Raw genomic sequence first — 24,595 nt, 5'->3', positions numbered from 1 at the left:
TTTTTTAAAGATCAATAAATTCCTGTTTCTTAACAACAAAGACAATTTTCAGCAGAATTTAAGCCAGAAGAAAGATCTTTGCAATAAAGCCTCTCAAGTGTTGTTGACCTTTATGTTTGTTCATGTGGAAATATTGAGCAATATCTTGGATGCAATTAAGTCTTTAGAAGTTTTATTATTTACTTGAATGGAAGGTGAAGCAAATTCTTCTCAGCTTGTGAGACTGAAAGGGCAACTACGCAGCATTGATAAGCTGGGCTGCTTCAGCAGTGTCTAACAAGGTTCATGAGAGACCACAAGGCAACATCAACTGACACAATAAACAAAGGGAAAACAAATTTATAAAGTGCACCTGCATCTCTTCTACTACTCATGAGTAATAGTAAATAATGAAAACATACTGCAGGCAGCGCTAAGATTTTTCTGATACCCATGCAGTGCTTTCAGCTCAAAAACTTCACAGATAAATAATTCTATGGGGATATATAGGTAAGAGCAAAGATTCATTTCTGAAAACTTAGCTATTTAGCTTTTTGGACTGCTATGTTAGTTAATAAATATGTCTCTCAGTAGAGTAAAAAGGAAGTAAATTTGTACAACTAGGTTTTAAGGTTCAATCTCTGTCTATGTTCTCATCTGCATTTGCAAATTCCACGGGAGTACAGAAGCTCAGTTCCCTCTTCCCTGGTGAAACGCTAAGATTATGCAGAGAATGCCAACTTTTGATTATCCCATTATCTATAGCCCTAACATCTCAGTGCAAGTGTTAAGGACTGCAATTCCACTGTTGACAGATTTAAGGAAATCCAGAATGAAAAAGGAGCAGCCAAGCTTTAGAGAGTTTCCAATTTGAGTGTAAAACAGGAGAGAACAGATGCACCCAATCCTCAACAGTTCTCATCAGGATTTCACCAGGGTTTTAGACCCATCATTACTGAGACACTGAATTTCTTTTAGACATTAAGACAAAGGCAGACTTTGCTGATAAATTGAGCAAAACCCATGAAAATGCTTTTTGGAAGGCTTCAGAATTGAACAGTGGAACCTTCCATCCTTGCCTAACTGCAGAGGAGAGTCACTTTTCCCCAGGGAATGATATAAGTAAGGTCTGAATAAGTGAAATAATTTATTTTAAATGCAAGTCAAAGCAGGAAGCTTGAAAAGACATGCTATAATGGGTGTAGCTGTAGGGGGTGGGGGGGGTAGGGACTAAACAAAGCTCATTTTAAATATATTTTAGAGGTTGATAAGTGCACTTATGGATTTGTAGGCTAGGGGTCTCAGTTTCTTTTTACATCCAAGTGTTCTAGAGTGTTATCAGGTGAGAACATATCATTCACTGCTCTGAGAATATTGTAATGGTGGTATGATAATTAATTAGTTCTATGCCAAACAGGAGGAAAAGGTCCAACAACTCTTTGGCCACTGCAATGTTTCTCAAAGCCCTTTGTAAAAGAAAAGAAAATGCTATTACTCTTTTACTGGAAGGAAAGCAAAGGGAAAGAGAATGAAGCAAGCTGCCCAAGATGACTTAAGCGGAGATGAAAAAACATATCATATGTCTAGAACTTCATTTTTAAGACCACCCCATCTTCAACCAGTTATATGACTGAGATGTAGATGTCAGACAGCACTGGAAAACATCAAGCCCTCTCAACCAAACCTCTCTGTTTTAATCAAAATTTTGCAACTCCAGGTTAAAAATCAGTGAAGGAAAACTAATTCACAAGTTTGCGATCTAGAAGAATTCAAACTTTATCCTCCACACATGTAGGCCAGGAGGTGGGTATACTGAGCTTTTTGAATGAATTAAAATGGAAGGAAGTGGGAAGGAAGTAAAAAGGAAAGAAATGCTTTCATTAGGCCAAGTACTACAGCTCCACATTTCTCCACTTGAACTACTGACTGGGGAAGTGGTAAAATGCATCCATTCTATGAGTTGGATCTCCACAATACAACCCCACCTTCCTTTGCAGAAGTTTTTTATGACTCAGCACCTTAAAGGCACCTCAAAGATGTGGAGTTTAAGGCTCAAAGCACCATTGGATCATTGGGATTTAATGTACTGCCATGTGTAACACTGACAACAGCAGTTTGTCTTAAACACAAGCATGCACACCTATTTCAGTAAAGCACCTAACCCTGGAAACACAACAGGACTGAGACTGACTGCTTTCCTTGATGGTTTGTCCTGTGTTCTCACTTTTAAAAGCACCTGCCCAGGCTTGGTTTACTCTTACCTGGTATACATTCTGCTTTTCTCTGCTATGGTGAAGAATCCTTATTCCCAGACATCTCACAGGAATAAGCTGTCATTAAGTCCTATCTCGCTCTGGAAGATCTTGTCTCCACTCTAGTCCCTCTTCTCTCTTTTGATATTTAATTATTATCTTTATAAATTAAAGATGCCAAAACCTGGTATAATATTTTCTTCCACAGTCCCACTGTTGCACATAACAACAAAACCACCTCCTTACTCTTAAGTTTTAGTGAGGTTTGTTTACATTCAAGTTAAAGATACAAGTCCCACTGAGCTGTCTGTTCTTTCCTCTGGAACATTCCTACCATCACTTGTGTCAGCTGTAGGGGTCCCCATGTGTATGTAAAGCTTTCATTGCTTCCTTCTGGCTGTGTAATACTTCTCTTCTAGAGACAATTTTAACAATTTTGTTTGAATGACCTCTGTTTGAAGGCTAGACTGTAATTGGATTGCACTATCTGATTACTGTGTCTTCCTCTTTTTTCTTCTATTTCAATCTTTGTATTATTTTCAAATTCTAACATCCAAGAGTTCATGCTGCTTTCCAAAGGATTTGTGAAAATATTGAAATACGTTGTCCACACCCATTTCTAAACTGTGGAAGACTGTGGAGAGAGACTATTTAAAAGAGGATGCAGACAGGACAAGGAGGAATGGCTTCAAACTGAAAGAGGGAAGATTTAGATTGGATATTAGGAAGAAATTCTTTGCTGTAAGGTTGGTGAGGCACTGGCACAGGTTGCCTAGAGAAGCTGTGGATGCCCCATCCCTGGAAGTGTAAGGCCAGGTTGGAAGGAGCTCTAAGTAACCTGTGGAAGGTGTCCCTACCCATGGCAGGGGGGGTTGGATTAAACTAGATCATCTCTAAGTCCCTTTCAACCCAGGCTGTTCTATGATTCTATTTTATGAGTCATGAGCCCTCAGAATTTCTGTATAAGGGTGATTTCTCATTGACTAATGCTTTAAGATGTCGATCTTCAAAGAATATTATTTGGATAAAGTATATTGTTATTTATTTTATACCAGATGAAACACAAAATTAAATGAAATGCCGTAAAAAAGTCTAAATAATACCCAAGACCATCTGACAAGCAAATTCTCATTCTGGAATGAAGTTTATCTAGCATAACTGCTTTTCTTTAAAACTATGTTGACTGTCATTAATTTCTTCCTACCACTAATTTGTTTTTATGCTTGTTTTTTGAGCTAAATTATCCTTTCTCTTTCCAATATTTTTTTCTGGGGCTGGAACAGAGCTAGCCTGCTCTGCATCCTTATTTGTAAAAAAAAAGGTGAAAATAATAGCATGACACTCACATTCCAGAATTTTAAAAATTCTCCAACAGATCTTTTCAGCCTCCTTTTTTAAGGCTCTTAGGTGAAAGTTACCAAGTAATGAGCCTTCTGCTTTACTTATTTTATCACTGGCAGATGTTGTTTAACATGCTTTGAAAGATTCAGTGTTGTTTGTACAGTAGGGACACTGGATCTCCTACCACCATATGGGCTTGCTAGGGAGCAAACAGCACTTCCCTCCTACTGTGTGCCACTCAGTATTGAAGAAGTATCAGAGCTTTTGTTCATCTTTGCATAAATAAATGACATAATTAATTAAACAGTGATTGACTGGCATCATTTCTTGATTTTGTGTTACAAAATTAGCTAATTCACATACAAACTAAACCAAAAAATAAGTTTTGTTAAACTTTCCTTGAAATCTTAAGATGTTGAAATTGAGTGTCCAGATATACACTGTAAGAGTTCTTGTCCATTATGCTTGCCACTGAATTCATCCTAGGTTGCCACCTTAATCATTACATATTTTTGGCCCTTACATTAAGGAAAATTACCTAGATATCCTAAGCCATTATAAATTGATGTCCAACTGGCAGAGAGTTGTGCAAGATCACTCAGAATCCTCATCTGTCCTATTTATCCCAGAGTCTTGTTAACCCTGGATAAAAAATGATAGCAATTTGGACATCAACAGTATATCACTTTAGACTACTTTTACCAGAAATATCCCATTAGTGTGCATTATCTTCATATCTTAATCTGCCTTCTTTTCCTCCTGAGACTGCAAAGGACACAGTTGGCAAACAGCCATATTATCAAGTTTCTCACACATCTATTATCATAATGGCAGAAGGTCATACACTGAAAACTGAGCACACAAATGCAACATAAACTAAACTGAGTGTTTTGATAACAGAAATTTATGGAGGTTACTATTCTGGTGCAATAGCGTGACTTGCACTTTTGTTTGATTTGGAGGGGTTTTTTATACTTCTGGTTTCAATGAAAACTCTATTGGGAAAGTTCTTTGATTAAAAAACAAACAAACAAACAAACAACAAAACAAACAACAAAACCACAAAACAAACCACAAAAAGCCCCACACCAAATCAAACTTCAACAATGCTTTTTTCTCTCAGGCTCTCCAGGTCCATAAATATGCTCAGTCTTCCTATCCGATACCCTGGTTTGGTCCTGCCTGTTACATCTCAGAGACTGATTGTGCCTCTGCTGGACCAACAGGCAATAAAAACAAATTTCACAAAGATAAAGGTGAAATTTTCCTGACCACTTGAGATACTGAAGTCAAGACATTTACACCTAAGTTATTTGACCATAAAGATATCTAGACAACGGAGAGACGAAATCATTTCCACGGCATGATCCCCCTCCATCTAAAGGAGCCATCCAAATCAGGTTAGAAGGATTGTGATCAGCACGGGTCTCTCCATTGACTACCATGGCAATATCATTGACTTCCTCAAATGTCAAAAGTCAACTCAAGCCACATCGTTTTCCTAATAGCTCAAACTGTTTTCACTTTGATCAGTATGTAGCTGAGGTTTCATGCATGACTTGCATGCCACAGCATCTTGGAAATCATTGAAAAATTTGCCCAAATATATAAATATTTTTAATTTAAATGGGCCCTTTCGGGTGCAGGGAAGCATTGGTGGAGCAAAATTGGCAAAACTATGAAGCAGCAATTCAGAAACTATTTGCTTTCCTCACTTACTTCTCACAGCCAACTTCACTACTCTCACCTGTGTATTAGTCCATTCCATTTCAGGAAAAGGTCCCAGCTGAAGGCCTCTACCTGTGTGATTTTCTTCCTCTTGGCCTTTCTGGAATTACATAGAGACATCTACTCAGGACACGTTCCAAACTCAGATTTTTCATTGTCTTTGCATATGGTGCTTAGTTGTGTGGGTTTGCTTCCCAGGTTTTTCTTGGCGGGGAGGAGTGAGCTCATTTATTCCCTTGAAGCTGTAAATTGGTGTTAATACACAGTGAATTGCCCAGAGGCTTTAGAACGAAAAAGAAATTGGCATTATATGATAAAGTATTAAAAATGTGAGTGCATATTATTGATTGTTAATAGCTACGGGTTAGCTATTTATCACTGAAGGAAGAACAAGCAATTTATGTATATTTTACAAGAATTAACACTGTAGTACTCTATTTAGGTTAAGTTTTAGTATGCAGCATCTACCAATCTCTAGTAACTATTAGCAAGTTAAGCAAGAAAGCTACAAGGAATAAATAAACATTCTCTTGACAGTCCACCTCTTTCTAGCTAAAATTAGAAATAACCCTGTTGCTTCTAAATTTTAAAACCCACTCTAATTATCACTATGAATTTATGAAGTTTAACAGTAGGAGGTTACATATTTGCTTTTAATGAACATCAGGTTTCCATTTTTTTTTTTTTGAAACAGAAAATCTATCATGAATTTGGTCTCCCACATAGGCATGAGTCAATGCCATTGTAGAAAACACAAGTTCTTAACGAGCAACAACAATATGGAAGAGCCCTGCCAGTAAGGAAAGACTTAAGGCAAGGATCTCAGTTTTTACTGACAGTAAAACTACCATATCTGTAGCTATGCCTCCAACAGCATTTTTATACAATGTTTAATACACAAGGGACTGAAAAGCATTTTTACACAGGCCATATTCATTACCATGCTTATGTAATGCTGATCCCCACCTTTTACTAGGTTACATTAGAGACTTTTTGTTTCTATTTTAGTAAAGAATATAAATTTTAAAAATAATAAAAATCATAGATCTATAGGTGTGAAAAGAAATAAAGATCACCTAGTTCCAACACCCTCTGCCATGGGCAGGGACACCTTCCACTAGACCAGGTTCTTCAAAGGCCCATGCAACCTAGACTTGAACACTTTCAGGAATAGGGCATCCACAGCTTCCCTGAACAACCTGTGCCAGTGCCTCATCACTCTCACAGTGAAGAATTTCATAATAATACCCAATCTAAACCTGCCCTCTGATGGTTTGAAGTAATTTCCCCTTGTTTTGCCACTAGATGCACTTGTAAAATGTCCCTCTCCAGCCTTCTTGTAGACTCCCTGTGTGTATAAACCCACTACTTTTTATGTACGAAAGGTAATACATTTTCACTCTCACCTGCAAGATTAGGTCTTTTTTAACATAAAGCATAAAACACAGCAAGTATGAAAACATGCAGCCAAGTCATTCAGGGAAGACTCGAAACTCTGTTGTTATAAAGAATGGCTAATAATATTCCAAAAGCACCAAAAGAGTGTACCATTTTCCAGCATATAGTCTGAGGAAAAGGGACTTCTGGCTCTGCTTAAAAAGATTAATGCTGTCATACAACAACGTTTTTAAGAATTGAGGCTTATATTGATACTGTCAGTCTGAAGGCATTTAGCTGTGTCAGCTAGGAGCAGAGTCCTTTGAGACACAGGAAAATACTGAGAATGGTTTCAGGCTTAAATTCCCTGAGTCACTCAGGAGGGTGCATTCCCACCTCAGTGAAGTGGCATCAACAGCAGTCTGAATATTCAGCTGAGTTTACAGAGAGAGGATTTTTACATTACAAAAATCTCAAGTAATTTCTTTTACAGTGTAAAGGGTGGCTGTGCATTCCCTAACACCAGCACTGAGCCCACCAGGAACAGCCACAAGGCATTTGATGGACAAGTCCTCTGGAGCTGATGCTCTTTGACCACAGCAAGCTCCTGTGTACATATATTTGGTTCTGGAGACTTTTGAGAAGAAATGTGTAGTACCCTAAACACATGTAGAAGAATTGCACACAGAGTAGTAAGCACACCCCTGACAGAGGAAACATCAAAATCAAAATACAGAGTAAGGAACACCTCTGTTGAGATCATTACCTAAGGAGCAGCCAAGAGTGAGGTTCTGTTGCAAAATGGCCTTCATTCAAGATATGAAGAATTGCTGTATAAGGAGAAGGGTTATAACTATTGTGCTGTAATCATTAATGATGAGACACCAGCAGAACTGTATTGTTTTGAAGCACTTTGTTTTAAGATAAGCACTGAAAAAACCAAAGAAAATCTAGAGAAGAGGAATCTCACAAGTTAGGGAAGAATGAAAACAGGATATTACATGGGGATAGTGATCAGTTGTTTTCAAATGAGAGAGAAACCAAGGAAATCACTCCAAATTTACTGCTATGAAAAAAAACTTTAACTGCTATGGTGCTGAAAGTCTCCATTCCTTTCCATGTCCTACAGGCTTTGGCTCCATGAGAGGTTTATTTCCTAGTAATTCCAGCAATTTTAATTTGGAACCAGATGATTACTAACCAGCTACAAGCAAAAGGCATATTCTTCTGTGCTAAGGTAAAATAAACACATACTTGCTTCCAAGGTAAGATTTTACAATATCACTAGTGGATGCAGTGGTTGTAGAAATGCAATCCTCTTCATAAAATAACATCTTTTGAATAAATTCTACTCAAATGCAAGTAAGGTAACATTTAAAACAGCATTCTTCATAAGCATCAAAATGTGAGCTACAAATGTGGCAACTCTAAAGGTGGGACTGGGTTTCCCAAACAGAGCTGTCTCATGTCATCACATGCATTAAGGTATTGTTTTGTCTCCAGCTGCTTCTTCAAAAGTGAATGGGTTTCCTTCTGTCATTTCTGATAGCCATACGCACACCTCAGATCTTACAGGACATCTAAAATAGCAATATGCCTATTTTAGACAACTGAATCTCACCCCAAGAAGTCTTTTATTATTTAAAGGAAGTCTTTTCTAACAGACATTATTATTCACACAAGGTATTGTTAAAAGCAAAAATTTGGGGTGTTATTGCATCAAAAATCTAAATCTCCTGCTCTTTAACTAAAAATAAAAAAAAATAAATTCAAGTTTCCCTAAATGTTATGAACTACTGTAAATCAAAAAATTCATAATCCAATAAAAGTTTTATACAGGACCTAGACCCGAACAAGTTTCAGTGCTGAAGTACATCAATTTTAGAAGGATTTAAAAAGTCTTATAGTCTGGAAAGCCTTGTTAATCTATAGGTTAAGGAAGGATCAGTTTGTCGCCATGGAAAAAAGTGTGCCTATTAAATACCAGGAAGTCCCGTGGTCCAAAAAATATTACCTTTATACAAGAACATAATGTAGTGTCATAAAAAAAGTCAGTCACATCAATATAATGGAGGAAAATAAAGTCTTCTGTTTTAAAAAGAGTCTTTAGAAAGAGATGTTATTAAAATCTACATAGTTCCTGCTAATCATATGTAGAGGGCATTGAAGTACTGCTATGCAAAGTAACAGTAATAAAATATGAACATAGGAAGATGCACAAAGAAAATTTAGATAATATTTCTAAATAAATCCATGAAAAATTGTTGCACTGACAGGAACTTCAATATACTGAACAGTATCTGTGATCATGGTGCTAAATTCAAGTCTGTTCCTCATGCCAGTGATGTAACTACCATAGATGAATTCCACAGAATTGAGAGGAAGCATGAGGGTTAGAACTTCCATGGCAAATAATTGCTTTTAAAAATTTCATTTATGTCAGATAATGATAGAAAGGCGAGTTTCAATGAAAAGCTCAAAAATATATAGGAGGCTACAATTTTCTTTTAAAATTTGAGTCACTCTTTTTATCAATTTACAAGAGAATAATGAACAACTGATAGCACTCTGGATACAAGTCCAAAAATACTTTTAAAACAGGCTTGTGAATGAAATGAAAATTCAAGAGCAGCAGATGGGTTTAACTACTGTTAAATGTGGAGTGGTTTCCAAGAACATGTTGTATGTAATAATAAATAGCCAGAGACATAAAGTTTCCCTAGCAGTTTAAATCCTGAGCATACAAGCTAAGTGAGAGCTTTCAAGCTTTGGCTCACTGCAACATCCTTACATTTTACCCTTGTCTACAGCAGCAAAAATGCTTGTTATTAACAATGTATGCCAGCAATGAGTGCAATTACAGCAGCACTGAGCACAGTTTCGCAGGCAGGCAGGTTTAACACGGGCTTTCTGAAACAAGAATAGTTCTTGGCTCTGCTTGCAGGTTAATCATATTCAGCACCAGGGCATCCATTCTCACAGTGGATAATTATGCCAGTGTACCCAGAGCCTCAGTTTGTGCATACGTTTTACATAATAAACATGTTAGAAATTGCCTCCTCTTCCAATTCTTGATCTGGATATGGGCACTGGGATGACGTACTGCATCTAGGGCTTCTGCAGTCATGCTCTGATGCCTCCAGGTCTTATGCCCTCTTGCATTTAAGCAAAAGGGAAGTCCCAAAGGCCCACGAAAACAGGCAGAAACTTTTGGTTTGGACCTAAACCGTTTCTGGCTTCATCTCCGAATCCATCAAAAAATGGGTTTATTAAGTGACAGTTATGATTAGGTTAAAGCTTCTACACTTGCTACCATGTTTTATTATACTTTACTGACACAAATATTTGTGACATGGAATGAAACTGGAACTTTTAAACTCACAGAGATGCACAGTTACAGACAGGGAAGGATTCAAAAGAATGAGTGCAACTGGCAGAGAACAGAAATCTACTTTAGGATCAAACACAGAAAAAAAAAAAAAAATCACTGCAGTTGTCTCATGTTAATCCAAGTGCTTCTGTAATAACAAAAGCATTGTGAGAACTGTGGGAAAGAGCATCACTGGATTCAAGGAAGCCTCTGGAGTTCAGAGCAGACCTACACTATATTATATATGTGTGTTCCTGCTTAGATGCACCAAGGATGATTTTGGTTAGCTACTCTGTAATACCAGTATCTGCTTGACACTCTCTTGGATGAACTGCAGGGAAAGGATTATTAGGGGAACAAATGGTAGAAAAGAAAGGTGAGGAACCAAATGAAAGCACTGTATCAGACAAGAGGAGAGATGTCAGACCTTCATGTGAGTCACCAAGTATAAACTTACACTGTTGCTAACCGACTGCTTTTCACTGCTGCTCTAGAAAATCATGATTTCTATACTTTCATTGCAGAAATCACCTCTTTTTCCAACTAACTCTTTCCATAGAAAAAAATGTGATGTGACTATTGCAAAACTACTTCTTTCTAATCCTAGTACTATACTTCATTCATGAAATGGATAAAATTAAATCAGTCCATTGATGCTCATGTGGCATTCAGGGACTACTTGTTTCCCAGGGATCTTCTAGGAGCCTTTTTTATCCCTTGTCGGATACCTACTGAGAGACTTAGAAATGAAATTGCTCTATGGTCTAGGAAATTCAGCCATTAAAGTAATAGTCCCCAAAGCATGTCTTTCATTCCAAACCAAATATTAATGGTCAGAAAACATCACACATATAAGGTAACAATCTTTTGGTCACTATAACAAGTACCCTCACTAGAGATCGTTTGGAGATTTCCAGAGCCATGGCTTCTGTCCAGCAGGTCTCAACTGAAACATCCTTACTGTTGCTGTCAAATGGATGAAAACACAATTTTTTTTGTGTGTGCTCTCTGTTCAAGCTGCATCCTGTTCTGGTTGGTTGGACCTGCTGCAATGTTGTAGCACTACTGCTTCTGGAAATGGCTGAATCACCCAAAAGGAGGCTGAGGAACATGCTTAAGACTGGACCCTCATTATCCTCAGTTAGATGTTACATGTTACATGAAGTCCTGGCTGTTCTGTGTAATTCCAGCTGACTCCTTCCAGGTTAAAACTGCTCTAGGAGACAGACTCATGCAATGTGGACATGAGTAAGCACTTTCTGTTCTGCAGTGCAGACGCAGACACTTTCTACTACCAGAGGCGCACAACACTGTTACCTGAAGTACAAGTACCCAAGAATTCAAATTATAGCAATTATGCATTTTTCTTTGCCCATTTGAAACTGTCCAGTAATTTTAGGGGTGGTTGCTGGCAATGCAAATGTATGTGTTTAGAGGTTTCTCTTAATCAGAGCTATCAGCGACAGCCACTTCACCAGCGGCACACTGGAATTTGAAAATGGTGACTATGCAGCACCACCACTGATTGATTTTGCAAGAGCCGTTCTGAAGTGGTTTTGTACATTGTTTTGGCCAGCCATTTAGACAGGGAATTATGGGGATAAGAGATTACATGATTAGAACTAATCTTAATTGAAAAGTACTTAAACACACGCTCAGTAAACTATGGTTTGTTCTCAGCTATTACTCAGCCATTTGTACTCTTACCACAGAAACCGATTATATACATGATCTCCTCTTTCACAGGAGCGTTTTCTGATATTGGCTAATTATAAAGCACAAACATGAGATTGTAGGGCTTTTCTTTGTCCCGAAAATGCAAACAAATAAAGGCCTGGGGTTTTTTTCTGGAGAGCCATTATTTTTTCCCCTAACAACCAGCATGAGCCTCTTTTGCATATTGTAAGATGGTATATTCTCCAAGACTTCAATCACCAGTACTGAAGTGAATTCAAAGTATTTTACACATTCTCTCATGGGTTGTTCACTCTAAATGACCATCATTTTATTATATTTTTTCTGTAACATTTTGGAGATGATTGTAATGTCCAACTCTTATCTGCTCCAGATACTTTTTCCAGAACTGGTAATAAGTGTTAAATATGTGCCACTGCCAAATGTAGTCATTTTCCGGTGTCTTACCTTGAATCTGCTCTGGCAGGCTCTGTGCTTGTCTCCTTCGAGACCAGACTGGTTATTAAATTCCAGTTATTAGGAAACAAATTTAGGCTCTGGACAATTTTTTTTCTACTAAACATTTGTCAATTGGATGAATGACTTTTTCTACAAACAGCAGCTCTCTTACAGATCTATATGGAGTTTGTGAGCCATAGATTTCACAAACAACAACAAAAAGGTTTAATTTGTGAAAAAAGTGAAGATTTCCCAAAACATCAGTTTGTGGTCAGTACTAGCCTAAATTGATTTCGCAGGAATAGGGGCATGAGATATTTGCACCCACAATCTGAAGTCTTCTTCTTTATTAGAGCCAACTGTCTGGCCCTTATCACCTGTACTGCCAAAGCCTTTTTCAGGCTTCACAGAGTAGAATAAGAGGATTGAAAGAAATTTAGCATTTCAATTATGGAGATAATGAGTGAAATAGGATCCTCTAATTCTCTCAGCTTCCCAAACTCTGTAGTAAGACCAAAACCTTCATGTCTTTCTATTGCTCTCCCCTCAAATAAACCATGTGCATTGAGACCCAGGTGTCAGCGTGGATCACTGAGATGAAGTACCTGTACCCCCAAAAAAGCAAATATGTCATAGAACAGATTCAGCTTTTACCCAGCAGCCCACTTTGTTCCAGAGAGCATCTGGGCTGGCTTTCTAGCTTTTCTTGGTCCTACTGCCTGTGAAGATATCACAGATGTGCTTCCTGGTGAAAGATTTTGGCTGTCCAGCACAACTCAAATGACAATAATAAGAAAAAATCTTCCAGGGGTGGAAAAAGCATTAATGTACTGTTTTTCTAAAGTATCCATTGACATATAGAGCTCATAAAATTTATTTGGCACAAATTTTGACTGAAATATGTGTCCCTTCTTTTTGCTCTTACCAAAACTAATAACAGTGCCTGCTCTGACACTCCTTAGGGAAATTTACTGAAATGTGTGATTGGGAGACTGGTTGGTCTCTACATATCTCCTGATGTCTCTGGAGACTGTAACTATGCTCATCAACTTAGATCATGGTGTTTATGCCATTTTAGCACCAGAGAGACCTGTCTGGCCCTCAGCTGTCACTGGAGAAATGGGTTTCCTACACATATGGTGACACATGCACCTCAAAGATACTGGGAGATGTCTCAGATGACATTTAAAATGCTGATAAATGTGTCTTGGCAGGTTTATTCTCCCTGAAGGACATTTTTCCAACCTCCAATCTGCTTCCTCCATTTTTAGGGGTCTTCTTGATGAGAAAAAGGATGTCCCATATTTTCCACCAGTAAGAGAAATAAATTTTCCTTAGCACAATTACAAGTGTCTTCCAATGTGCTGATCATCCAGCTAGTACAAGACTTCTTTAGTGGGAGTATTCCTAAGTGAACTCTGCTCTTCAGAGATCTCTCTCCCTGTTTAGCTTTTGCACACTGATGTGTCCATGCCTTTATAACTGCAATAAATACAGCACTGAAGTCTGTTACTACCACTAGTAAATTTACTATACAGTATTCAAGGCTAGCAGTGAAAACAACTATTTTTGGCAACTTAATAGTGTGTGTGCCATGTCCAACTTCACTGTCCCGTTTACTTCCAGTTCAATAGTGTATTTATCTCCAAATGAACTGCTGCTCATTATTCCTGTGACGATTAATCTGAGCAACACACACTGTGGCTCTTGCCAACATTTGCAAAGTGATATAATCCATCCTCCTTCTCACATCTTTCCTTTAGTGACACCCAGTGGGTTGGCTTCTGTTAACTCTGCTCCTCAAACTCCACATGCTTTTTGCTGCACAGTTGTGATGCTGTACACAGCTCTTTTCTCCTACAGTGTTAAGGATCTTGATCAGGATATAATTTCTCACCTACTACTCTGAGTTTGAACTTGGTCCTTCCTCTTGTTTATCAAATTCTTACATCTTTTCTTTCAGAATTCTTAGTGATGTCCCTGAGCTTTGTTTACCGCCCCCAGTCACAAGAGCAGTGTTGGGATGTGCCTTGGGCACGCTGAATCCCTCCTCCACTATTCTGTACCCCAGGAAGGCCAGGCAGGCTTGATGTGCTCTTGGAAGAGCTCCAGCTGAATGAGTGGCAGGAAGCAAAGGCGGGGTGTCCGTAACACAGAACCCAGAGTCAGCGCTGCCTGTGGCACCGTGGGGAGCACAGCAGAGCACACTCATGCCTCAGTGTGCACAGAGCCAACGGGATCTGTCACCAGAGACTCAGCCCCCAGAAATACCACACAGCTTCTACAGCCTTCTGCATCTCTGACTAAAGCCACTCTTCATGTTCCATGCTTAAGTGGCAGAGAGCATTCCACATCCTTCTTTGCTTCAGTTTTATCGTATTTTTGACTGGGGCAACTAAAACTATCAAAGATATCGAGGATTTCAACCCAGACACTGTTAGAAAAGGATCTGCATTTTGCTGGCATTCACAGCTTGCAGAACTAGAATGGTGTCACTTTCATTACCCTCCGCCCTCCTGGAGAACTCCAGCCTTGGTGAGGCAGGCTTTGAACTGTTTCACTCTCCCCCTCCATGTATTTTCTCTGTTCCTTTTAACTCCTTCTCTGAATCCTGTTGAACAATCCCTTTCTTCTGACAGCACCTGCAAGGGGGCTCTTTTATGCCTGGTTTCATCTGGCTGGGAATAACCACAGAAACCTGCTGTCACCTCCCCTGACCCAGAGACTGTGTCTTACTGACATGAGCACAGAAGTATCCACTGGTTATATCAGAGAAGACTAAACTGAAAAAGGTTTGTCATTAGACTTATTGCAAATATATCCCACCTGATTTTAAGGTTTAAATTCAAGCCTGTTCTTCTAAAGAAATACATAAAATGTAAGTACAAACAAAATAAAAGTAATTACAATGAAAGACATCTGGGGATTATAATTGTGCTGTATTTTCAAGTGCCTTCAGGGGCATAAATATACATTTTTGCTTTTGTGCTATATCCAAGGAAATAAAATATACCAGTTCAGAATTGTGTTGGCAGGAAATCATGATGCTTTTTAATTTTGGCAGGATGCTAAGTATTAGATGCTAAATATTATTTGACCTCATGACTCACAGGAAAACAATCTGTATGTACTTAAAGCACAGAAATAATTGCTCTACTTCAGTATGTCCAGCTTTCCTATATTTAAAGGCAATTCACCATCTGAAGACATTTCCAAATTGAATTTGTCTAACATTTAATCCCACACCACCAATGACAACAGGATAGACTTTTTCAGAGGTTTCTTTCTTAATATTCTTCAGTTCTCTTTAGATGAATTCTTAGTGAGTAAATACTTATATCTGCTTTATATACTCACAGCTCTTCAACACAGTGAATGTCAATTTCTGTCCTTAGGTTTATATCTGGGGGACTTAAAAAAACCTGCAAATCTTTCTATTATTCTGTGTGTCTGCTCAGAATATATTTATACACACATTATGCTTATACTATGTATCTATAATGTCTCTTTTGACTTTACACAGCAGTTCAGCAAGAATATGGTCATATTCAGTAGATGCAAGGATGTGTATTTATTTGTATAGGAAAAGTTTTATACCTTCAGTTCTTCCTCTAAAGTATTAATACTCTTTCTGAGGCATCAGCCTGAAGAATTATGTCACTGAAAATAGTGTTAAAGGCAAGCACAGAGAAAAAAAATAATAACCTGTAGTTTTGAAAAGTACTTTACATAATACTTGTAAAGCTCACTACCAGGAACATGCCATTGACAGAATCTCATGATAGTCATAAAAATGACTAGTATCCTTTAATGCCTTCACCATCCAGACATGTTTCACAAGGGTATAATATGTGGTGGGGTTTTTAATCACAAAACTTCCCCTTATTCACACTGCCTGCAAAAAAACAGATGAAATTTCTTACAGCTGCTGTTCTCTCCCCACATCAGCAGTTAACACCTCCCTCTCCTGATCATCGGGCCACCTTGCTCTGTAAGAGAGTAATGGCTGATGGGGACATTTTGGAAAAAATGAACGTGGGTAAGGTGGGAGAAGGAAATGAAGAGACTAAGAGAGTGTTTCATGGGAATGCCTCCCAGAAATGCCATTCCTTCAGGTGATAGCATAGGGCGTCACCTGACAGTTACTCTAGGTCAGGACATCATGGGGACAGTTCTGCTGTGTCACCAGACCCCTGCACCCTCCACAATCCTTGATGGATAGGAAAACAATGGCTAACCTTCTTGAAAAAATCTTTATGGGCAAAATTAGCTCTGCAGTGTTAAGCGTTAGCATCAGAGTGCCATGTGTACCCAAAATTTTGATGGCTGTGAATTTGCTCAAAAAAATGGATGCCAATTTCATCTTACTCAGTCTTGAGATTCATGGCTGCAGGATGTCTGTCATAATCACAGTTAGAGTTGAACACTAATAGATTAGATTTATGACAAGGTTCAGGCATTATGTTTTAGCAGGAATACTTATCAGACTGGAAAGAAATTAAAAATCTCCTCTGTGTTTTAACACAAAAATAAAATAGCAGAGAAATAGTTGAAGAAATAGCAACAATAAATCACTTTAAAAATTATATTTCTGGTCTGATTAACATCTTCCTGACTGGCAAGTCCTAAAACAGTCTGACCAGGATAATGCACGTTCCTATTTTATACAAACACACAGTGCAAATGGGAGACAGAGTTAAGGTTGCCATGGGAACTTTACCTCCAGATTTTTTGGGTTTGTATAATTAAAATAACAAAAGTAAAATGTTGTAATGATTCAGTTTTGCCTTGTAATTAATTATGTTCACATTTTCTTTGGGTGGGAACTCTGTTTATCTGTTTTTATTACAGCCCAATGTAATAACTTTATTCAGCATTTCCAAAAGTGGTTTTTCTAAGCAGGGGATATTTTAAACTTAAGTCACTGTGCAGAAATGATTACAGTGTAGTGCAGAAAGCACTGCACCAGTGTTAAACCAGGTGGCTCAGCTGCAGGTAAGGTAACCTCCATGGCAGCAATGAAGTCAGCACAAGCTCTGCCATTGCACTGCAGGCTGTGCCACCCCTGGCATAGCTGATGCTGAGGTATGGAGAGAAGCAGAACACTTCTGAGACCTGATTCCTCCCCTCCAGCTGTTGGCATCACTCCACATGTATTTAATCCCCCATGGGGAACACCAGGAGTCCCCAGCCTTGCTTACCAGGGTTGCCCTCAACACACTGTTTCTTGGTTCATCTATTTTCTTCTCTTATGCTCTTTCAGGTCAAGTCCCAGCTTCTCCTGGGTGTTCCAAAAACTTGAGTTAGCTGAGAGCATAAGAATACACTCAGACTCCTCACTCTAAACTTATGCTCTGGGTATGCAGAAGAGCTGACCTACAAACCTCATTGATATTAATGACTGGAAGTGTGCAGCAAACTGCCTTCGTCAACAAGTCATCCAGACAAGAGTCTTTGTCTCTTACAGAAGTTGCATGAAGTTATCAGAAAAGAAGAATGGTCCTTGGAGCCCTTTGTCTTTTCAGGAAAGGAACACTCAACCTTTTGTGCTATCAACCTTTAGAGCAAGACGTGCTATTTAAATAACCAGTGGCCTTTCCTCCCCATTTGAACATGTTGCTTCCTCTAGAGAACTGGACCCTGCCATAGGCTATTTGCAAAGCAGAGGATACTCACACTGAGTATGGAGAGACCATTATTGATCTAATTGCAGTCATGGGCCACTGCTGACCTTCAAAGGCTTCAAAGCCTGCATTTGATGTACACGTACAGAGAATGTTGTCAGTGTTGCAGACATAGAAAATGGGCCTTCTGAAGTGCCAGTTCACTTATTGAAGGGGAAAGGGACTAAAAACATTCAAGTTTTTGGCACTGTAGTTAAATGACACCCTACAATATATATATATATATATATATCTATGTCCATACTGAAGAAGGAGTTTAGTTAAAATATTCTGTATAAGTCTCCTCCCTAAAGGAATAGCACTTAATGCATGTTAAAATATAATTGTATAATTGGAACTCTAGTGTTTGGGTTATATAAAAGGTGCTGTAGGCGTATCAGCTTAGACAGAGGTAATTAGATCTTGTATATTAACATTTTCCCCTTAAAGGGATAATCAGCAATACTTTCAGTAGTGTAGATGCTCAAGCTTAGAAGCTTGGTGGGAAAAGGTACCTCCTTTAGCCCTCTGTTTGCTTTATTCCTGTCTCTCACTGACTGGACTGAAAGAATATTTCTGCAGTAGAGTACTTGCTTAATACAATCCCCTCTGGATGCCCCCACAATGGCAATACTGCAGCTTTTGGTGAAATCAGCATAAAACTGAATCACCTGCAAGCATCAATTATGGTGCCAAAAATAGGACTAGGTAGTGGCATTAAATAATGCAATACCTGGCCTATACATTTAGTAATGGGTCATGCACTGAAGCCAGAGAAGCAGCCTGTGGCAGGGCCAGGAATAGAAGAAATCAGAGCTCTATTGTCTCCCCTAGTCAAGGGTTAACATTTTACACAGATAGAAGTAAACAGCCACACACCACTGCTTAGCTCAGTCAGCCTGAAGGATACAATAACAACAAATATGGTTTTACTCACAGGAGGTTGAATGACAATCAATGGCACTACAGCTTTGGAGTATCCAATTGAAGCCCTTGAAAAATCAAGTGGGTGCACAGGAAGATAGGCTACTATGCCATCATAGGAAGAAGATAGGAGAATGTTATGGATTTCTTGGATTTTCAAATACATTGTAAAGTTTTCTAGAGAAAAGGAGCTTTTTATTTTGAAAACAGAATGCTGTGTCTTTAGAAAGTGGAACAGTAGAGCACAAATTAAAGCTGGTCTTGGTTTTTAGAATTTTTCTTTTCAAGATAAAAGAAGAAATGTACAGTTCCAAGATAAAAGAAGAAATGTACAGTTCTAAGATAAAAGAAGAAATGTACAGCTTCTCAAGCCAGGAAAACAAAACACAGGCAAAAAAACCACCCACACACAAGGACTACTCCAGGTATTTTCTAATTTCATTGTTGCTATCCATGCTTGTCTTTCATACATACAAGAAAAACCTTCCAGGAAAGAAATTCCAAGAAGAAAGCCCAGACTTTAAGATTTTCATTGAGAAGTTCATATCAAACTTTGGATTCCAACAAAAACCTCAACTTAAATCAAGAGAAGGTTAATCCAAACTAAAAATCTTTCCCTGGTTTCATATTTCTCCCTTCATGCCTACTGAAGTCCTCCCAATCTCTACTCTATACTCACATGAGACTTTTGAAAGAGTTTGAGAAAAGTACAGATCTTGTTCCTAGGTAAGCCAAAGCCTCTCTTGGTACCTGAAGGGTTTTGGCTTTGTTGCTAAAGCTCAAAAGACCAGGACTTGTGGATTGAAATAGCTGGGTAGCCTAAACAAAGGTCTCTCTTCAACGCTCATCGACATTGATACAAGAGGCAAGAAGGAAAGAATTATCACCAAGACCCATAGGACAAGCTCCCCTGTCTTCCCTTATTTTGACCCACATCATATATACGACAGAGATGGGCAGCCCATTTCCAGAGGCATTCCCAGCACAAATATCGAACAGCTCTACATAATTTTTCCCGAAGGCTAGTGACTAGAAGTTTTCTTAAACACAATAATTTAGAACAGAAAAACATATAGCAACAGTTACAGAGCTCCTTAAAATAATTCCGAGCCTTTTCCACATGCTGATTTTCCAAAGTGCATCTGTTCTGAACTGTGTTTTCCATTGTGGGACTGCACCTGAACCTCATCTTTGTAGACAGCAGCCGAGCACGATGGTGCACTTTGGAGCAGGGGATAGCAGCAAGTCAATGCAGTCTGCACCCTCCTTAGGGGTCAAATGGTAGCTCAGAGCAAGCTGCTAAATGGTTGTTTGTATCATCTCTGCAGGCAGGCAGAGTGGGGCATCTACAGCCAAAGAAGTGATGGAAACAGCTGTAGTTGATAGCAAACACTGCCAGAAGGTCACCACCACCTGGAGGGTGGTTCTTTCAAACCAAAAAGCTGTCGAGCTCAGGCGTCTCTGCTCATATTTACGTGTTTAATTATAGCTCATATTTGTAGCGTTAGCGAAAACACATTGAAAAAATAAAGCACTTCGCTCTTCTTTTGGGTTCTCATCTGTTATACCATAAATATGAACCTATAAGGTCTTTTTCTTTTGGGAATGGCACTGCAACTTTAAGCATCATTACATAATCGTGTGTTGAACATAGAATTATTCTACTTGTACACCATAGGTTCATGCACACTTGTTATAAAGGAGAGGAATTCACTTCATTTTCAAAACTTCACACAGAGAATATATAATTTGAAGAGTTACAAGATCAAAAAACGTTCAGCTCTTTCCAGTTTTCAGCACCTTCTCTTTTGTCCTGCTACAGCTTCATTATTTTCTTATTCTTTGCAGTACATGGTAGTCTTTTTGAATGAAAAGAAACCCTTCCACATTAGTCACAACAGGAAAATGAATTTTGCTTTACAGCTGCTGAATGAAGATTATCATAAGTTTTATTCACACGCAGAAGATAACAATATAATAGCTAAGGAACAGAGATGAAATGCTGTGTTTACTCTAATTTATCAGTTTTGGAAGCCATGACTTGTACTCAAAAAACCTACCTAATTCATGACTGCAGTAGTCCTGTTTGGTAAATTTTGTGCCCTAAATTCAGCTAAAATCCAACATATACCAGGGGACCACATGTAGTGTTACACTTAATACTCATTTGATGCTTTTTGAAGCTATTTTATGACAGGAAAAGCAAGAGAAGACAGGGCCTTGTGCCACTTCAAAAGGCTCAGACCAAATAATCAAATTTCTTTAGGTACCAAGTCTGACTGAGGTCTGAGAAAGGCATCTCAATAAAAAGCCCTAACTCTAATTTCTGCAGCTAAACTCCACCAGTGAATAGATTCTTATTAAGTGCTGTGCCTTGGTCTTTCAATCACTCATTTACAAGCTTTAGCCAAACCTGGAATTACTAACATGGTGGTATTTCATTACAAAACAGTATCAGTCTTAGTTTGTGTCTCTGCATCCTAACTAGAGGAATAAATTATGCAGGAAAATAAAAGCAGGATCTGCTCCCTTTTCTTGCCTTAATTTTAGTTGCAATTAATTCAAGGAGTTAAGGCCTTCTTAATAAAGAAATGCTTAAAATACATTAGCTGGATTTAACTTATTAGGGCTTTGACAACAAGTCATGTTATTATTTACTGCATCATTCAAAGACCTGTTTGGCTTCTTACACTTGCATAAGAACTATCAGGGATGTGACAACATGAATTTTCTATATAAGGCAAATAGACTCTGCATCACAAACATTTTTGACACTTTCAAATGCAGCTTACAGCCTTAGACATTCCGCTTCTCCCACCCACCCACCATCATCCAAGGCCTACAGTCATGAAGTTTGAGAATTAAGAGTGGGAGTATTACTAATCCACCAGGTAAGTGCGGAGTTTAGTGACCTGCTGGTTTGTATGTCCAATATGACAGTGTATGGAAGTACATCCCTATTCCTGTCTGCGATTCTCTCTGGGAATGCACTCCCAACTTCCCTGCACAAATCAAGCACATCAACTGACCTGGGGTCTAACAGTGAATTTTAAGCAAGAGCCGGGAACAGCAGAGAATGCACATATGCATATTGGAGAAGTAAAGTAAAGAAAAGGGGAAAATAAGGCATAGGCTGAATAAAGGAAGCACTGGAGAAAAAGAAATTTGGCATATAGGCAGATCCTTAGGAGGTACTTAATTCCTGTCAAAAGCCAAGGGGGCTGGCACCTAATTATCTCAAAGATCTTGACCTTAGAGTTTCACAAACTCTTCCTGAACTTATTTAGAAATAGAGGCATAAAAAGTGATGCCCTATGCCTGTGACAGAAGCCCCTACCACCCTGGCCCCTGGCAATACTCCCAGCTTTAATCAGCAGAGGCCAAATCAACTTCCTACACAAGTTCTATTAGATCAATGCAAGAACAGGGAACAACATTCAGAACTTTCAACTTCTTTCCCCTAGTTTTTAACTCTGGATTGTGCTTCCCATATTTCCTTCTGTTTTAGCTGCAGTGATATTTCACCTAGCATTACTTAAAACCCAAAGCATTTCTTCTTTAAAGACAGGTATCCTGCTGCATGCTAAATCACCTCTCATTTCTCCTGCTTTCAGTGAAATTTGGATGAGGTCATTTATAGAGGTTCTTTCCAATCAACATTTCTAAGATTCTGTGATTACTCTGTATGTGTTCTTATAATGTGAGATGACCCGTTCCTATCTGGGCTCCTTTCTTTTATGAATAACTGAACACAGTTGAAGAAAACTCATCAGATTACAGAACAACTAATTCTCATCTAATAACAGAAACTTTATTAACTCATGGAACCCTATGCTGTTCCCTCCTGGTGAATAAAAAACAGTCAAGAAACAGATGGTGTTTGCATGCAGAATGTGGATTAGTTTGAGAGCACCTCCATTTCTCTGGCTCAGCACACTGAAAGTTTTTATTCCAACTGCACAGGAAAGTAGTAGCTGCTAGTACTCTGGGGGGAAAGTGGTGCAATCTAGTATCAGTAAGTGATTTATACATCAGATCCATTCAGATTAGGCAATTGTAGACAACAAATGAAACTTCTGTTTTAGGAAGTTGCCTTCAACACAAGGAGCAGTAGCCTGCAGTTCAAATCCCAGCTCTGTGAGTGAGATGCTGTTCCCCTGTCCCTACAGCTGTACCTGACAAGAGGAGCCAAGCCTGAAGGCCCTGCAACAAAAACACTTTCAGTACAAAACCTCTTGCTTCATAATCAGACCTTGCAAACCTCTGAAAGTTTCTCTGACATAGTCTCTATTCCCTCTCTCTGTTTTCTCACTTCCAACACCTTTACAGGGCTGTGATCTTCAAGACACTGGAAAGACATACCCTTAATGCTGAAAAATGAAAGACCTGCATGCCTGGAACTCACGTGGGGGTTGATGCATATAGTAAAGAGTGCAAAACACCAGGGCTTTGAGGAGGTGGTGCAACAGTCTCCTCTGTAATACGTACATACACACAAAATTAGACCCGCAAGTGCATTTTCTAGGTCAACTTCTTCTCCCTCCTCTGCTCTCACCTCCTCCCTTGAGTTTTCTTAATTGTTCTGGGAAGGAATACATGTTTCAAAATGTGGAACCAAACTTTATCTTATGAAAACATATTGTCCTGGTTATTTTATATCCCAATCCACTGTTTATGGAACGTTAGTCCTCAGTTAATTTTGCCAGTGCAAAAATGGCCTATGCTTTCTTATGCTGTCAAATATTTAGTTCCTACACAGCTAATTCATTGTCTTCAGCTAAGGACCAGCAATCTGAGCACAAAGACTGACACAGACAAGGGAAAGAAAGAAGTAGGAAAAGCATATTTTATAGGCACAGAGCAAAACACTGCTACAGGAACACTGAAAAGACCCTCACCACTCTGCAGATTGCTGTGTCCTGAATTTTAAGCGACTCCACAGCACTTTGCTTAATTTATTATAGACTGCAGAAGCTGGGATATAATGTGCAGTTTGAGAGCCACATGGCCCTCTGAGCAGGGCTGAATGTCCCTCCTAGTGATCAGCCTAACCACAATTCCTGACAACACACAAGATTTGCATGATGCAGTTACTGATTTGCCTCCTTGCAATAGGTGTATGTTCATCTGCTTTTCAGCTTCCTCCCTCGTGTATCATCATCCTATGACTATTTTTAAATAATCTTTGCAAAATAAAAAACTCAACCGGAGTTCTGGAAATTGCTTCTTTCCTTCAGCAATATAATACAATAAACTAGACAATAGTAGCACTATCTTGGATGGGTGGAGATAAGAGCCTGTCAGCACTTTCTTTTCAAATCCCCTTCTGCAGGGACTTGCAATTCATCTACAATAATTTGACATGGGGAAAAAGAGGGGATGTGAAACCTCAGACCTGGAGGAAGAACCTTAAAGAAAGGATGAATAATAGTATTTTAAGGTATATCTGAAATAAATGGCGTGGAAAGAAAAGAAGCACACACAGAAAATAAAGGAGGAGATGCTTTGATTTACACTAATGTCATTCCATTTTCACTTATATCCTCCCTGTCCTTGCCTAACCATGGCTTTATGTTGGTCCTTAAACCAATTGTATTTACACAGTTCATTTCATTTCAGTGCTGTTTATACACTATAACTATTAATTCTCAATATTCCTCTGAGGCAGGTATTACCAATTCTATTTTCTAGAAAGAGATGCAAGGCACAATTTTCCTCAGGCCACAACAGGAATTCTATGCGAGAGCCAGGAATAGACAGAAGGAGTTCCCATTCCCTGTCCTAAATCAAGGTCACAGAACACTCTCTGGCACAGGCTCTTTTCTCAA

The 24,595-nt window shown here is 38.8% G+C and overlaps 1 protein-coding gene across 20 annotated transcripts in view; it reads right to left on the bottom strand.

Annotated features, from left to right (window-relative positions):
• The window catches only part of DLG2 (discs large MAGUK scaffold protein 2), a 1,022,753-nt gene that overhangs the window by 612,752 nt on the left and 385,406 nt on the right, over positions 1 to 24,595 (bottom strand). For 14 of the 20 annotated variants that reach the window (XM_033052881.2, XM_033052884.2, XM_033052883.2 and 11 more), the window contains one exon: positions 5,320 to 5,400. The exons of the other annotated variants lie outside the window; for them this stretch is intronic. In XM_033052881.2, the coding sequence (XP_032908772.1) occupies positions 5,320 to 5,400 (81 nt within the window). The remainder of the gene's footprint in view (positions 1 to 5,319; positions 5,401 to 24,595) is intronic. 20 annotated transcript variants of the gene reach the window in all.

The sequence above is a fragment of the Catharus ustulatus genome, chromosome 2 (genome assembly GCF_009819885.2).
Source record: "Catharus ustulatus isolate bCatUst1 chromosome 2, bCatUst1.pri.v2, whole genome shotgun sequence".
Classification (NCBI taxonomy): Eukaryota; Metazoa; Chordata; class Aves; order Passeriformes; family Turdidae; genus Catharus; species Catharus ustulatus.
Note: the sequence above shows the minus strand (reverse complement) of the source record. Positions and strands in the feature narration are given on the sequence as shown.